The sequence below is a fragment of the Plectropomus leopardus genome, chromosome 8 (assembly GCF_008729295.1).
Source record: "Plectropomus leopardus isolate mb chromosome 8, YSFRI_Pleo_2.0, whole genome shotgun sequence".
Taxonomy (NCBI): domain Eukaryota; kingdom Metazoa; phylum Chordata; class Actinopteri; order Perciformes; family Serranidae; genus Plectropomus; species Plectropomus leopardus.
The window spans coordinates 1961469-1977199 of record NC_056470.1 but is presented as its reverse complement, the minus strand read 5'-3'; the positions used below and the strand labels follow the sequence as shown (position 1 = coordinate 1977199).

Below are 15731 nucleotides of genomic sequence, written 5' to 3'. Positions count from 1 at the left end.
AGTGACAATGAAGAGCCTGTTTAATCACACCGGGAATAAATCACACAATTAAACAGGATTAGACTGTTGACTGTATATAAAGATGTACCGTTTGTTATATAGCACTTCAAACTGCAGTATAATCCTGGCCTGTAGGGGCGGCAGTGTGCCGCATGGCATCCAGCCCGCCGGAAATGGAAAATAATAAGAAGACTGCAGAAGAAGAAGCAGAGTTGTTTGGAAAATGGCGGGTGCTTCGAAGGAAGAGCAGCTTGTTCGAAGTGTTTATGCCGCGTTACAGGTAAAACAAGTGAAAGTGATGGGAAATGTTTTGGTAAAATAACAATGCACGCTTCCCGGAAGTTGGGTTAATGTTGTTTATTCTCATAAATGCTGCTACACGTATTTTCGGGCAGCCAGCCACAGTCGGCTCATGTAGCATCCATCACATTCCTACGAGATTTGTTCTCTTATCCTTTCATCCAAAAACCTCAGTGCTCAGTGTAAAACCTGCTTCCCCGCAGCGGGATTCAGATACAGTATATTTCACATTACTCTTTTAACCAAATGTTATTCTCAAAATTAATAAAAGGCATCGACAGGCTCCTTGTTGCTCATTTTGAGGGCATTTTGCTTAGTGGTTGAATGTAACTAGGTACATTTACTCAAGTACTGTACTAAATTACAAATTTGATGTATTTGTACGTTAATTATATTCATTTCATGACACTTTTTTTTTTTACCTTTACTTGAATACATTTCAGAGGGGAACAGTGTACTTTTTACTTCACTACATTTATATGACAGCTTGTAGTTGCTTTACAAATCAAGATTTCTACATTCAAAATCATAAGAAGAATTTGTAAAATGTGGTGTTTGGTTATAAATGAAATGACCAAACAGCTTATACATGTAAGTTGAAACAATTAGTGTTTGATGATTGACAGAAAATGAATTGGCAACTATTTTGATATGCATTTCAGTCATTTTCTTCTTTATTATTATTATTTTGAGGGATTTTTGTTTGTTTGTTTTTTATTGTTTTTATTTTATTTTATTCTTTTTGCATCGGGTACATTTTCAATGCAGGAATGTTACTTGTCATGAGTATTTTCACAGTGTGGTATTAATACTTTTACTTTAGTAAAGAGAGAGCATACTTCTTCCACCACCGGTGATGTAAACAGCACTGCACTTGTTTTGGAGTTGAAGACTCCAGATGCAGTTTTTGAAATATGACTTTGCTATATAATAAGCTCTCTGCATTTTATTATGTCTGCAAACAAACAAAAATAATATTGTGCACATTTTTCTGTCATTTTGGCAAAATTGAATGTAAGAAATAAATGTACGTTTACATTTGTCAGAAATATATCAGTACATGCAAAATATTCCGCACACAGCCTTGACCAAAATTCTGAATTTTTATACATAAATGGGGGAAATATTCATTTCCTTTAATTAAGTACTTAAGTACTTACTCCACACTGTGAAGATACACTGTCAAAGGGAAAAGTATTAAAAATAAAAGTGCCCAACGCAGAAAAATAAAAAAACAACAAAAGAAACAAACCACAAATTGAAAGGAAAAAACATAAAATAGAAAATGACTAATATTTTTTTATTGTCTGTCAATCATCTAAGTAATTAATTGTGTAATCATTTTTATCTTACTTGTATGAGCTATTTGGTAGATTGATTTATAACAAACCAGCATATTTTCTAAACTTTTTTGTGCAAAAATATTAATTAGTAAAGTAACTAGTAACTTAAGCTATCAGATAAATGTAGTGGAGTAAAAAGAACAATATTTCCCTTTGAAATATAGTCAAGTAAATGTATTAAGTGGAAAGTAAAGAAAATACTCATGTTAAGAAAAACTTGCATACAAATACCTCAAATTTGTATGCAAGTACAGTACTTCAGTAAATGTACTATGTTATATTTGACATGAACCTCTGCCAAATTACTATTGTTACTGTCTCTTGCTATGTAAAGTTTTGCCATTAAAGTAATGGAGCACATAAAATTGTCTTAAGTTGAATGTCCCGTCTGTGTTTTGTCTCTGTCGAGGCTGCGTCTTGTCCCTTGGTGGAGGGTCTGTACCTGCAGGAGGCGGACAGCATGCTGCAGCTGCTGTGTTCTCCCTCTCAGCACCGCACAGACATACTGGCATGGATCTGCAGCAGGTAAAATAAACCACGTAGAACATCAACTATGTTCTCGTCCTTTAGAAATAATCTGACTTTAAACAGAAGCAAACCCCTCTGACATGCTGACCTGTCACTTTACAGTATCAACCCAAACTTTGCTAATTCCAAGGCGATGTCGATGAGATCCAAGAGCCCAGATGTTCTGACTAAAGGTAACATTGTCGTCCATCAAACGCAAACTCTGCTACACGGGACATGATTAACAGTCTCGCATGACGTCTTTTACGGCTGCGGTGTGTTTTGCCACAAACAGAAATGGCAGTGCTGGGGCAGGAGTTGATGCTGTGTAAAGCTGATGACCTGGACCTGATCAGGGTGAGAGGCAGCATGAAACCATTAGAGATGTTACCAGTTTACATACAGTATGTATAAATATGCATTGTCACAATAAACAAAAAATCCTGTTCCTGACCTGTTTTCAGGGGACTTGCTATGTCTTATATGTCTTAAAAAGCCTTGAATTAATATTCTCAAATTCAAGGCCTTAAAAAGCCATAAATTAATCAATTAATTTCACAAAATGTTGAGCTATGAAACTTAAACAGTAGCATTGGGTACTTTTATTTTCAATACTTTAAGTACATTTTCCTGATTGTACTTACTTGTACCTAACTAACATTTTCAATACATTTTTACTTCTAACAGTATTTTCACAGTGTGGTATTAGTACTTTTACTTAAGTGAAAAAAAACGGCATACTTCTTCCACCACTGGTGATGGGAAACAGCCCATCGCTTGTTTTGGAGTTGGAGACTGCAGATACTTTTTTGCAATATAATTTGCTCTTTAGTACTCGCTCTATAGTTTTCTGTGTTTTATGATGTCTGCAAACAAAACACAAACAATATTAACCTGTGTTTTGTCCAACAAACCATTTATCCAGGGTGATGCGAATCCTCAGCGGCAGCTTCAGTTCCTGGAGCAGCTTTTGTCTGTAGTTCCTGGCTGTGAGAAGTCCGCGGGGCTCCGAGTGGATCCAGAGATGCTGCTGAACGAACTGTACGCTGCTGAGAACCTGCCGCACTTCACACACATGCTCAAACCCGCGCTCGACCCCTGGCCTGCTCACATCAAGTATGTACACTGTCGTTGATTTTCCATTTGCTCACACATTACATCCCCTCCTTCAGTTTCTATCTGCTGCTTGTTGCCATTCTCTCATTTAACCCTTTCAAACCTGCGTAGTTATCACTTTTCTTGTGCTGCGTTGAGACGCCTCTCACAGGTTTTTAAACCTTTGAACACTGAGCAAATTCGTGCAATTTCTCTCGAAAATGGTAAAAAGGCAATGAGGAACTTAGCATGAAGTGTTCCACAAAAAGAAAGAAATTATTATTATTATTTAATATTATTTATATTTATATTATTTTAAAGCTAGGGAGAAAATTTAAAGCCAACTATTTTTTTCTCCACTGATTTATTATAATTGATAAGCAGTTTTCCAGGTCATTTCCTATGTCTCACTGAACTTTGACATTTTGTGGGTTTTTTTTGTGTGTTTAGGTTTTTTGGGGGTGTTGTTTATTTATTTAATTTACTTTTATTTATTTATTTATTTTTGCTAATTTTCAAGTAATTTTCTTTCTCATTTCTGGGTACTTTTTGTATGCCCAGGTTTTATAGGGTTAAATGTACTCACAGTAAGTGTAGAAGTTTAGTGGTTGCTCATATCATTTCTCGTTGGCGGCATGCAGCATCAGTGTCTCAGCTCCTCTTCCTGCTGTTCTGCACCTCACAGGGCTTTACGAAAGGGCACTAAGGCATCCTCTAAGCCGAGCAGAGAAGACGCAGCTGATGTTGTCAGCGCTCTGCAGCGGACTCAGTCAGCACTGGAGCAGCTGCAGTCACAGGTATGGTGTTCATGTCTGCGGACAGGAAAAGTAATGGAATTTGCAAATGGCAAAGGCCTGAGCAAGTTTTGGAAAACTAAACGTACTCTGAAAGTTTTGGAAAAGTCATAAAATTTTGTTTCACAAATTTTCAACACTATCACAAATTTTGTTTTTTTACATTGTCTGGCTATGATATATGGTGTCATTTTTGCGACTTTTGGGCCTTTTTTTTTAAAAAAAGAAAACATGTTATATTTAATAATAAGCAGTAGAATAAAAATAATCCCTCCCCTGTGCTTAAAAAATGATTTGACGTGCTTCCCCCTTTTTGCACCACCTCCTCCCCTCTAAAAAGAAAATATTTTGATTAAATAATTAGTTCTAATCTTGATCTGAATCCATTATTTTTTTAGATAACTTTTTTAAAATTATAGTAATGAAAAAGAACTGATAAGAAGTATTAGGTTGTTTCAGAGAATGTATAGTCTTTAAAATTTGCCTGAAAGTTATGGAATTTGCAATTTCCAGGCATGGAAAACTTGAAAAACCAAATGTACCATGAAAGTTTTGGGAAATGTCATGGAATTTAGTTTCTTAATAACGGAATAATGTATAATAACACATGATGTGTTCACTGTTGGAAATTTGAAATCCAATGATAATTTCTGTTTTTACAGTGTCTGGCTGTGGTAAATGGTATCATTTTGGCCTTTTTTCAGCCTTTTTTTAAAATAAGAAAACATGTTATTTTTAATAATGGGCAGTAAAACAAAAACAAAATACAGCATTTTAAAGTTGTACATCCCTCCTGTAAACCAAAATAAAAAAAAAATATCCCATCTCATAAATAATGAACAGTAGCTATCATATATTAAAGTATTCAGGTTTAATACTGTTACGAATTCATTATTTTTTTTTTATGATATATTTTTTAAAAATTATATAGTAATGAAAAAGAACTGATAAACAGTATCGATAGTCATTTCAGAGAATATTTTGTCTTTAAAATTTGCGTAAAAGTCCTGGAAATGTAATGGTAAAAGTGTATGTGAACCCTGAACAGGGTGTCCATGTCCTCATACACAGGCCCCGTACATTTGGCTGGACGTGCCTTCACGTTCTGCAAGTAACCAGTGCTTTTTGTTTGCTGTTCTTTTCTGTCTCCACCCTGCTCTCAGTGCGAATTCCTGAGCAGTGAGCTACAGAGTCCTGGCGTCTTCTCTCCGAGCTCACTGCGTGTGGCGGCCTGTGACCTCCAGCAGCTGATGGCTACTTTCAGCCACGTTTATGAAACAGACCTGAGAGCGTACTGCAGCAGAGATCCCCCCAGCTTCAGCACGGAGACCGACATCTTCCAGAGGATACACCAACTCCTGCTAGCCTTCACCATGGTACTCCCACATATGTCGAAAAACGGTTGCAAAACTCTGTCTCACCTTAAGTCCGATCTGTAGAAAACAGCTCACACTGACACTTTTTCCTCTTTGGTGTGTGTGTGTGTTATCTCTCAGGAGCTGGAAATGCTGAAGGAAGTATCTGAAGCTTCTGTATCCATGAATGAGGATGTAAACCACCTCCAAACAAAGCCTCGCTACCAGAGCCGAGGAGAGAAGCACAATTTACGTAAGTGATTATTCTCTGTCACATGCACACTCACGCATAAGGCCCACTCACAACAAACTGACTTCAAAGAAAAAGCAGCTCTGAAAGTCGACTGCTGTGCTGCCTCATGTTGCCTGCATCTTGGCCAAAAAGCTGCACATAAACACACTGCAAAGACTACAGCCTACGGCCAATCAGCACGTGCGTTCTGCTGCTGCGTGAGAGGAAATATCTCTACCAGCAGACGGCGACTGCACCGCAACGACGAGGGCAACAGATGCTCACACTGTCGACTTGGTGTGTCAGGGCTCATAGGCTGTATTCAAAACCACCTACTACATACTACCAGCAAACATAGTATGTAGTATGAAAATGAAATCAATTTATTTTGCAGTATGCTGGACCAGACATTCTGGCTTTTGAAAGGGGAAAACATATAACTTAATGTTTGACTTTAAGGGAGACTTTACTGGTTTTCAACCAGCTGTGTATTAGGATTAGGCGGTTTTGGGGTTTTTTTTCATACTTTTATACCATCTTGGTATTTTGCCATGGTATACTGTAAATGACGGTATCAGTGTATTACGCTAAGTGTAGAAGCAAATTAAGAGACTCCGATCAAATGGTAAAACTAGGCAACGCTGATTCACTTCCTTTTCTTACTGACAGCTAACAACGTTGTTGTCATCGCTGTATCGAGCACTGGCTTCACAGACTTGATTTTAACATTATAACATCATGGGTAGAAGAAGAAATGTAGTTCTATGCTGGTTACAGAAAGACTGTTGCCTAGTTACAATTGTGAATTGCTATCAGTACACAAAATTAAAATAGGAATTTTTAGAATAATACTCATATTCCTCCTTGTCTACCAGTGCATCATACAGGTACTCTTGGCATAGTGCTGATTTTGCTTCTGTTTGTGTATACATCATGCTGCTTGCTACATTATGGCTAAATTGGTATGAACTGTCAGTATAGTAAGGGGGTTTGAATACAGCTTGTTGCACATTCTTCAATCTTTGTTTCCTGCTTTTGTTTTTTCCAGCCGACCAATTGGAGGAACTCACAAGGCGATTTAAAGATTTTTCCTCCCTGCTTCATCCCTGACACTTTAAGCCACACACACACACACACACACACACACACACACACACACACACAAATAACAAGAAAGCATCAGGTTGAATGTCCGCTGACTGCTGAAAGTGAGAAAAGCACTTCACATGATGTGGTCATAATGACAGAGTCTGACCTGTTGGTATGTTCCGACTTTAAACGTCAAAAAGGATCGGGAACAAAAATGAGTGTTGATTGATTTTACAAAGATTAACCGGTGATGGCTACCTTCGCCCGGACACATTTCAGAATACGTGCACTCATCGTTTGATCTGTAGAGAACTAACACGGTTTGATGGAGTCATACACACCATGTTTATTATGCTAACTTCGGTATGACTGAGGAGTTTGGCAGATTTTGTATGATCATTCACATCTTAATACTGACAACAAATGTATTCCATGTAATCAACCATAACTCTACACTTCTGTGTGGAGCAGCTTCAGCCGGTGAGTGTCTGCTTTTGTTGAAGCGTGTTGTCCTTTGCAGTACTTAATATAGATGGTTTTATCGTCGACATCATAAACATTGGAAATGGGTCCTTTTGTGTTTTATAAAGGAATGTTTTGCAGTGTGTGTGTGTGTATAACATCAGCTGACAATAATAATGTAAAACATGTAAGGGTCATGAGGGTCATGTTCCAGGAGCCAAACTTTGGTGTCAGTTCTGTCAGAGTCAGAGTGGCGGTCATATCTTTGTTTTCTGAAAGATCCTTCCACCAGATTAAAAAACACACGATTCTTGCTGACATTTTTACATTAACGTGTGTGTTTTCCTGCCCTGTTCTTTTGTGTATCATGGTGTAACTGTGTCTTGGAGCAAACAGATGCTTGAGATGCAGCTGACAGCATGCAGAGACGTGATCCGTTTGGAGACCAATAACACAAAAACAAAAGTGCATATTTGGACCTTTCCTTGTTTCTGTAGTTTTCTTGTCAGCTGACGGGAAGTAAACATAGACCCAAGCTGTTGTCTAGCAATGCAATTTCAGTTTAATGTCCGTAGATGTTCATATTATATTGCTGAATAAATGTAAATGTTTTAAACTTTGGTTGTTACCCCAGCAGGTTTGATTTATTGTTTAGGTTTATTGTTTGTTTTTTGTCTTTTAATTTTTATTTTGTGATCATCTTTTCGAGCTGCAGCATTTAGCTTATCAATAGAAAATTTTGTTCAGTGATTGATTGTTTAAGGTAGTTTAACCCTTTGAATCTGGATTGATAATACCTTTCTCGTACAGCATTCAGACACCTTTCACAAGCATTTAACCCTTTGAAACAGCAAATTGGTGTGAACTTGACCAGAAATGGCTTTCAAATTGCAAAAATATTGTAAAATGTGACAAGAGAATAACTAAAACTATATTTATAATTACATACTTAAAATTGGGTTATGGAAAAAATATATATTTGGTTTTATTATTTATATGTATTTTCTTTTTCAGGTAATTTCCATTTTTCCCCCAAATTTCCAGTATTATTGTTGTAACTTTATTTTGTAACAATTTACCGCTGATTTTTGTGTAATTTTTGGTAAGTTGTTCACTGCCTTCTTTTCATGTTTCTGAAAGAAATCACACCAATTTGTTCAGGTTTCAGTCAAAAAAAAACCCAAGCATTCAGTGGTTTCAGTCTTTGCACACGCATTTGCAGTGTTTCTACTGCTATATGTAATTTGAGATGTAATATTTTATGGCTAGAAAACAAGCTTTTCAATAAAATCAAGCTGGCCCTCACAGGCGCAAACCATCTCAGGCGGAGACAAAAACTCAAAGGACTGCACACTGTTCGCCTTTACAAACCTAAAGCCACATCACTTTTCCCTGTGCTGCATTCACACGGCTTTCACAATATTTGAAACTTGAACTCTGAACATTGGTGAAATTTATTTCAAAAACGGTGAAAAAAGCAATGTGGTTAGAAATGTTCAACATATAATGTTGCTCACTGCCTCCTTGTGATTTTGAAGAAAGCAAGCCAGTTTTCTCAGGTTTCAAAGGGTTAACAAGAAAATGTTACAGAATTATTATAATTGAAAACCTTCCTCAACTCATTTGCTTTTTTTTTTTTTAAATGACTAATTTCTTGCAAATTTTGCAGCCAAATGTTGTAAAATGTGAAAGTGGCTGCTATAGATTTACTCCAACAGTAAAAACCCAATAGTAATCTGGATGGCTGGTAGATTTTGGAGACCAGCTGACAGCAGCAGGTGGACAGTAATGTTTATTTCCACTCCTGATTACAATCTTAACAGCTTTTAACAACAGGTGAAACTCAACTTGTGCCTCCTGCGGGTCATAACTTCTTTCCCTGCTTCTGATTGGTTCAATAGAGTATAAGACACAACAAACAGGAAGTGAGCTGCACTTTTATATTTAATGTTAAATTCACAACATACACATATGTACATCATTAACACCCAAAGCTCCTGCAACTTTAACATGTCTCTGGTGTCTTAACAGAGTCCAGCAGAGGCAGTAGTCCACAGCTGTTCTTCCATATAGACTGATAAAAGGACAATATTTGAAGGTGTTGCCATGCCAGTTGATCCCAAACAGTGTCACGTGTTTCTGTCCAGCTGCGCGTGTGCAGCCGCGTGTCCCCTGAGCACCATGATGTCCTGGAGTCTCAGCAGCACTCAGAAGCCTTTACCGATCAGCCACTCCTTCAGCTCCTTATCAAAGTGACCTTTGACCTTCAGGGTCATGGTGACCTCGTTGACCTGTGTGGGCAGCTCCTTCCCCGTCACCTCCTTCAGGTACTGTCTCACATCCCTTTCGAGAGCCCAGATATCTCCCTCCACTTTGCGCACCAGCGTGGTCTTGCGGCTGCCGTGCGTCAGGTCGGTGTACACCGGGATGTTGTGCATCCGGGAGCGGCGGATCATGTAGGGGAGATCAGGCGGGGACTCTGCCGGCGGGGTCCAGCCTGACGGGGCGGGACCGGCGTGTTTAAGCGGAGCGGGGACCCGGGACGACGGGATGAGCCGCTCCACGAACTTGTATTCCTCCGCGGATTCTGTAATCGCTCTCTTTGTTTCCTGAGGAGCAGCGGCACAGACAGACCGGACAGCCGCGGCACCAGGCCCCGGGGACCGGAGCAAGGCTCCTCGCAGCGCCCCGCGGAGCACCGTGTACGTCGCCATCTTGTCAAATAGTGCAAAGCATCGGGCCGGAAGCAGAAATTGTGAAGCACTTCCTGTAGCATAGCATTTATTAGTGGCGAAGAGATGACGTATTTTTGTAGGCTAACCGGAAGTAAGCATCGCACATCGGACTTAAAAGCAAGTAGGCTCTCAAAACTGGCTCTGTCTTGGAAAAATACTATAAAACTTGATTAATGCATATATATTAACATGCATGCATTTTTTTGTTTTCTTTTTCTTTATTTCTTTTCTCTTCTCTCTGTGTTTACATTTTATGTAACTTGAGAAGGGACGGTGGTCTGGAGGTATTAAGTTTTGAAACATTAAATAAAACTTTCGAAGTTAAATGGTTAACTAACTTAATCAAAGAAAAAGACAATATATGGAATACTCTCCCAAAACACATATTTAACTCAACTGGTGGTCTGAAATTTCTGTTAAAGTGTGATTATAAGATTGATAAATTACCTTTTTTGGGGTTTTTTTTACAGCTACTGCTTTTTCTAGGAAAATTTCACATTCATAAGAAAAAATGGACCAACTCCAAACCCAGCTTTGATCACTTCCTAAATGATCTGAAGCAATATTACATGACTATTAATGGACTTAAAAGCAAGAAGGCTCTGAAAACTGACTCTGTCTTGGAAAAATACTATAAAACTTGATGAATGCATATATATTATCATGCATGCATTTTTTTTTTCTTTCTTTTCTGTTATCTCTGTGTTGTGTTTTTTCTTCTTCTTCTTTCTCTAACCCCATGGCTGTAACAATGGTTATTATGAATGCTGTAAATTGTTAATAAAAAAAAAAAGCATCGCACTGGTTGTCGACATGGATGTATTATGGTTGTCGACCATAGATCCATGGACAGCAGCCACTAGGTTTGTTCGAGCTTCTTTTTTTTTTAACATGTACTCTGTTAACAGAAAAACAAATAACTTCAAATACAACAAGTTAATTCCAAATCTCTGAAATTCAACAAAATTAAAATGTATTACTGACAGGTCATACTGGTAAGTCAACATCTGAACCAATCAGCTGTTCGATCAGCTGATCAGTCGGTGGAGAGCAACTGCAGCGCCTGGCCCTAACGCCTGCGACCGCCTCAAAATCGCAAGATTATGGCCATCCACTTTTGCATGACGTCAGATCCATGGTCGGACTAGATTTATAATAGATTTACTATATAACTCCTCCTTTATAACCTCCTTACAACTAATCACAAAGCAATAGCTTCATTTTGCTCAAATTTTTATGCCAATTTATCCACCTCTAACTTTTCAGAAGAAAAAACAACTCAATTATTAAATTCTATTAAACAATGTAAGCTTATTTCTGGTGCTGATCGAATAATTTGTGATGCCCAATCATCTCTAGAAGAGGTAGAAGATGCAATTCAGAGTCTCAAAAATAACAAATCGCCTGGTGGTGACGGCTTATCAAGTGAATTCTTCAAAAAAAGTTGCTAAAGAACTTAGTCCCTTTATTCTTAATACTCTTTCTGAAAGTAATGATCAAGGTAAACTACCCCCTACACTTACACAAGATATGATTACTCTTATTCCGAAACCAAAAAAGGACAAATTAGCTACTTATTGATAATTGGAGACCAATTTGTTTACTAAATAATGATAATAAAATACTGGCCTTTATCCTAGCTAAAAGAATTAAGAAAACCTTATCTTCTATCACTGATGAATCACAATCAGGCTTTATGTCACATAGACACATATTCAGAACTAATACAAAACGATTTTTAATAAAATCTATTCAAACTTTATATTACAATGGTAACTGCACAATTAAACTTAAACATGGGACTTGAGAAGTTGAGCGCAGCACTGCTTTATGCACAGATGGCCATAGCAGGAATAAACATGGAAATTAAATAGTGGAGACAGATGTTCGGAAATAGGATGTAATGAGCAAATAAACACACAACATTGACATAATACTTATATTTTTTATTATTTCAGGAACCTGTATGTGCAGAAAATATACAATACATAACACAAAAGTGAACCATTTTTTTTAGAGCTCCATCTGAACGTCTCAGGGTAGCCAAGCTCCCCTTAGCTACCCCGTAATTTGAACCATGCATACACACAGACTCACACTCGCTGGATACGCTCGTCAGCCAGCAAGGTGAGGAACGTTTGCATCTCCTCGAGTGACCACGGTGTGATCTTTCTGGTTGCCATTTTGGGAAAGAAAAAAATGATACAAAACTGAGGCCGCAACAGTTTCACTGTAATACATCCATGGAGACAATAGCTTAGCTGTTTGCACTGTTCAGGGTATTCCGTGCGTGTTGCGCATTGATGACAAAGTGACATTTCTCTCTGACCAATCAGTGGTCTGCAGTGTGTCCACGTCACCTTTTAGTACCTCTTAGTGCCCTGTCGGCCTCCCGAACCCCAGAAGAGCAGGTGCTAAAAAGGTGGTACCAGGTACCAGGTACTTTTTCCTTATGGAAAGTCAAAGAAAGGCGAGTAGAGTAGAGCCGGTACCATGCAGTGGAAAAGAGTCTTACTGCAAATAGGAGGAATGATTGTTTGAACCGCTCTTTGTGACAGCGGAGCTGAAGGAGACTGTTAGAGAACGAGCTCTGCTGTCTCTGAATAGTGTCATGAAGGGGATGGGATGGATTGTGTGTGATAGACAGCAGTTTGTTCAGTGACCGCCTCTTTGTCACTGACTGGAATGAGTCCAGGTTGTGGTCAAACACAGATCCAGCCTTGTGGATCAGTTTGTTCAACCTGCCAGCATCCCTGGCACTGATGCTGCTCCCCCAAAGAGACTACAGGACAACAGATGGCACTCGCCACCACAGACTGATAGAAGATCTCCAACATCTTGCTGCACATGTGTGAGCTTGAACAGGATTTGAGCTTCCTCAGGAAATAGAGTCGGCTCATCCCCTTCTTGTACACAGCGTTGGTGTGGGTACTCCAGTTCAGTCTGTAGTGCAAGTGGACACTTGATTACTTGTAGTTCTCTATGAGTCCCAACCTCCTCACCCAGGCGTCATCATGGTTCTGGTCCTCCTGAAGTCGACCACTATCTCCTTGGTCTTCGTAACATTCAGGAGCAGATGATTCCGTCTCTGATATAGCCAACCACTGCAGAGTCTGCTGGGGGCTAAAGCAGACTGTCAATTGTATTATGGACAGAACCAAGGTTACGACATCTATTGCATGTCTGTCCATCCTGGAAGAGGGATCCCTCATCATCCACTACCGCTCTTCCTGAGGTTTCTTCCTTTTTTTCTCCCGTTACAGGGGTTCTTTTTCGGGAGTTTTTCCTTGGGTGATGTGAGGGTCTAAGGGCAGAGGGATGTCGTACACTGTAAAGCCCTCTGAGGCAAACCATGTTTTGTGATAATGGACTCTATAAATAAAATTGACTTGACTATGACACTGCTGCTAACATTACACTACCTTACGTTATTAACTGCCATTTTATAAAATGGCCGTATGCAAGTGAGAAAATGGCTGCTTACATGACTGGTATTAGTGTGTGACTGGTGTTACAGTCTGAGTAGTGTCAGTTACTTTCCTTGTAACCACTGATGCAAAAAAAACTTCTGCTTATTGTTGTCTTCACGTAGTATTACTCAAGTGATGAAATAAATCCATGTCATAAACATTCTAAGTTATAAGTCCAGCGCTTAAGAAAAGGTACTGATTTTTCATTTCAGGGAAAGGGCTTCTGTGGTGATAAACAGTGATTAAATTAATTTGTGTGTTCCAGCATTATTTTTGAATATGAGGTTCAGTATTTTTCTGATCAGTCATCAACTATTCTATTATTATTATTATTATTATTTTAATATTTATTTATTTTTGCAATCATCATCACAACATAGCAGTGATTGGGAAATTATACTAATTTTAAAAATATTCTGCTATTATTGTTTTTAATAGATGATTGAGAAAAAATTAAAAGTTTAAATTTTAATGGGTTTTTAATATTTATTTTTTTGGTTAATTCATTGTTATATTAATCAAGCAATTTTAAAAATATCTTTAGAATAATCAATAAAGAAGTTATAACAGATAGAAATAACAGATAAATAAAATAAATAAAAATAATGTAAATAACAGAAAAATAGGCGCAGCCTTCGTCACAGCCCCCACAAAAAACTCATTTCATTATTAGGCTTGGATCCATTCATTCTGAAAGTATCCTGAAAGTCTAGAAGAGCCTCACAGTTGAATCACTTTATTCTCATTAAATTTAGCGGAGCACTAAACCGGAAAGGTGCTCGGCTGGTGAAGCTGATAAACAGAGGGAGAGAGTGGGTGAGGGGCTGAGCAAATCAGTGCACTGCAATGAGCTCTAAAGTTAAATAAAAAGTTACCCTTTTTAAATGCTAAAAAAGAATAGTTTCTTTTTCTTGCTTTAACATTTACAGTTTTCATTTTGTGATTGATAAGATTTAAAAACAGCTCTCAGAGTTAAAAAGTCACCAAAAAGTTTAATTGAACACACTGAGCAACTAATTGTTCCAAGCTCCAATTGACCAACTCCTATGTGTTGGTCAGGAGCTCAGCCGATCAGAGCTTCTGCTTCATTTAATTTTCCTTTGGTTGCAGTCGACCTAGGAGCACACAGTCACATCATTTCAAACATAATAAGATGTTCACAACATGATCTTCTACTGACTGTGTTTGTGTTCCTTTTAGGTAATGGTCTCTTTGTCATGCAGGGATGCACAATAAAAGCTTACACGATTTGTGGTGTTTTGCCTAGATATTTCCACAAAGATTTGATGCATGATACAGGATGTAGTTCGACACAAAAACATATGCGCTGTAAATGCGGTTACAGGATAAAAACACCAGGTAAGAAAAATTCAATGAATCAATTTTAAAAATGCAGAAAACATGCACAGCATATGTAAGATAATAGTGTGCATGTAAAAAAATACTCAGTGGAGACACTGAGTATTTTCACTGATTGTTGTGATCCGGTGTCAAAACTAAGGATGATTATCGGCCAGTGGTTGTGGAGTTTCTAGGTAAGCATGGGCTTTTATGAATGTTGGTAGGATGACCCTAAATACGTGTGTGTGTGTGTGTGTGTGTGTGTGTGTAAATATATATATTGTAGTGAGGAAATAGGGGGAGGGTCACTCTCTGCCTATGGAGAAGTGTGGGGAGGGATTCCCACATGCCTGATGACTGATGACTGTCACCTGTGCTCGGAGGGGGGAGGGAGCACACTGACTCAAAGGTGGGGAGAGTACGGGAGAACGGCGCGTGAGAAAGACTGAACTCTTGTCTGTGGCTGCGGCACCGTGGCGGGAGGGTGCTGTTCGCAACTTTTAGTGTTGCCGGCAGCGAAGACAGCTGAGTAGGGGAACCGTTCCTGTGTTAGGAGGGGAGGCTGGATGCCTCCTTTAGGTAGAGAGGGACCGGGGAGTAGAAGGTGCCTGTGCAGCGTTGGGCGGATCAGCAACCTTCCTGCCCAACAAACGCTTCACGCCGTTCAGCCGCTGCAAGCAAGTTATCCACCGTCACTGCTTTGGCGTCTTGGCTGTATTGACTATTTCTTCCCACGTGCGCTTCCTGACTCTACGGGAGGATCCAAGACTTACACCCCATGGGGGGGTGTCGTCGCCAGGCCGGCGAGATAAGTTTAACCGTTAATTTCTAATGTTACGTGATATTTCAGAGTTTGTTATAAGTATATTTATTATTGTGTTAATGATAGATTTTAGTGACGTGACACCCTGTCGGGGCCCCATTTTAGGGGCAGTATCTGTGACTTTGTTGGCCCTCTGCCTCCCCTATTGTTTGGAGTGGGTTTGACCTGCCTACAGTTTGGAGCAG

At 38.9% G+C, this 15731-nt stretch overlaps 2 protein-coding genes across 2 annotated transcripts; one reads left to right on the top strand and one right to left on the bottom strand.

Moving 5' to 3' along the window:
* Window positions 1–222: 222 nt before the first annotated feature.
* haus7 (HAUS augmin-like complex, subunit 7) lies at window positions 223–6784 on the top strand. Its single transcript, XM_042492018.1, has 9 exons — window positions 223–280; window positions 2053–2168; window positions 2274–2344; window positions 2446–2507; window positions 3076–3266; window positions 3931–4042; window positions 5203–5415; window positions 5536–5647; window positions 6675–6784. Exons 1-9 carry the CDS (start codon window positions 224–226, stop codon window positions 6734–6736), a joined length of 996 nt encoding a protein of 331 aa, XP_042347952.1. The 5' UTR covers window position 223; the 3' UTR covers window positions 6737–6784.
* Window positions 6785–9103: 2319 nt separating this feature from the next.
* Window positions 9104–9912, bottom strand: mrpl49 (mitochondrial ribosomal protein L49). Its single transcript, XM_042492218.1, has one exon. It carries the CDS (start codon window positions 9889–9891, stop codon window positions 9385–9387), a length of 507 nt encoding a protein of 168 aa, XP_042348152.1. The 5' UTR covers window positions 9892–9912; the 3' UTR covers window positions 9104–9384.
* Between the last annotated feature and the right edge of the window lie 5819 nt (window positions 9913–15731).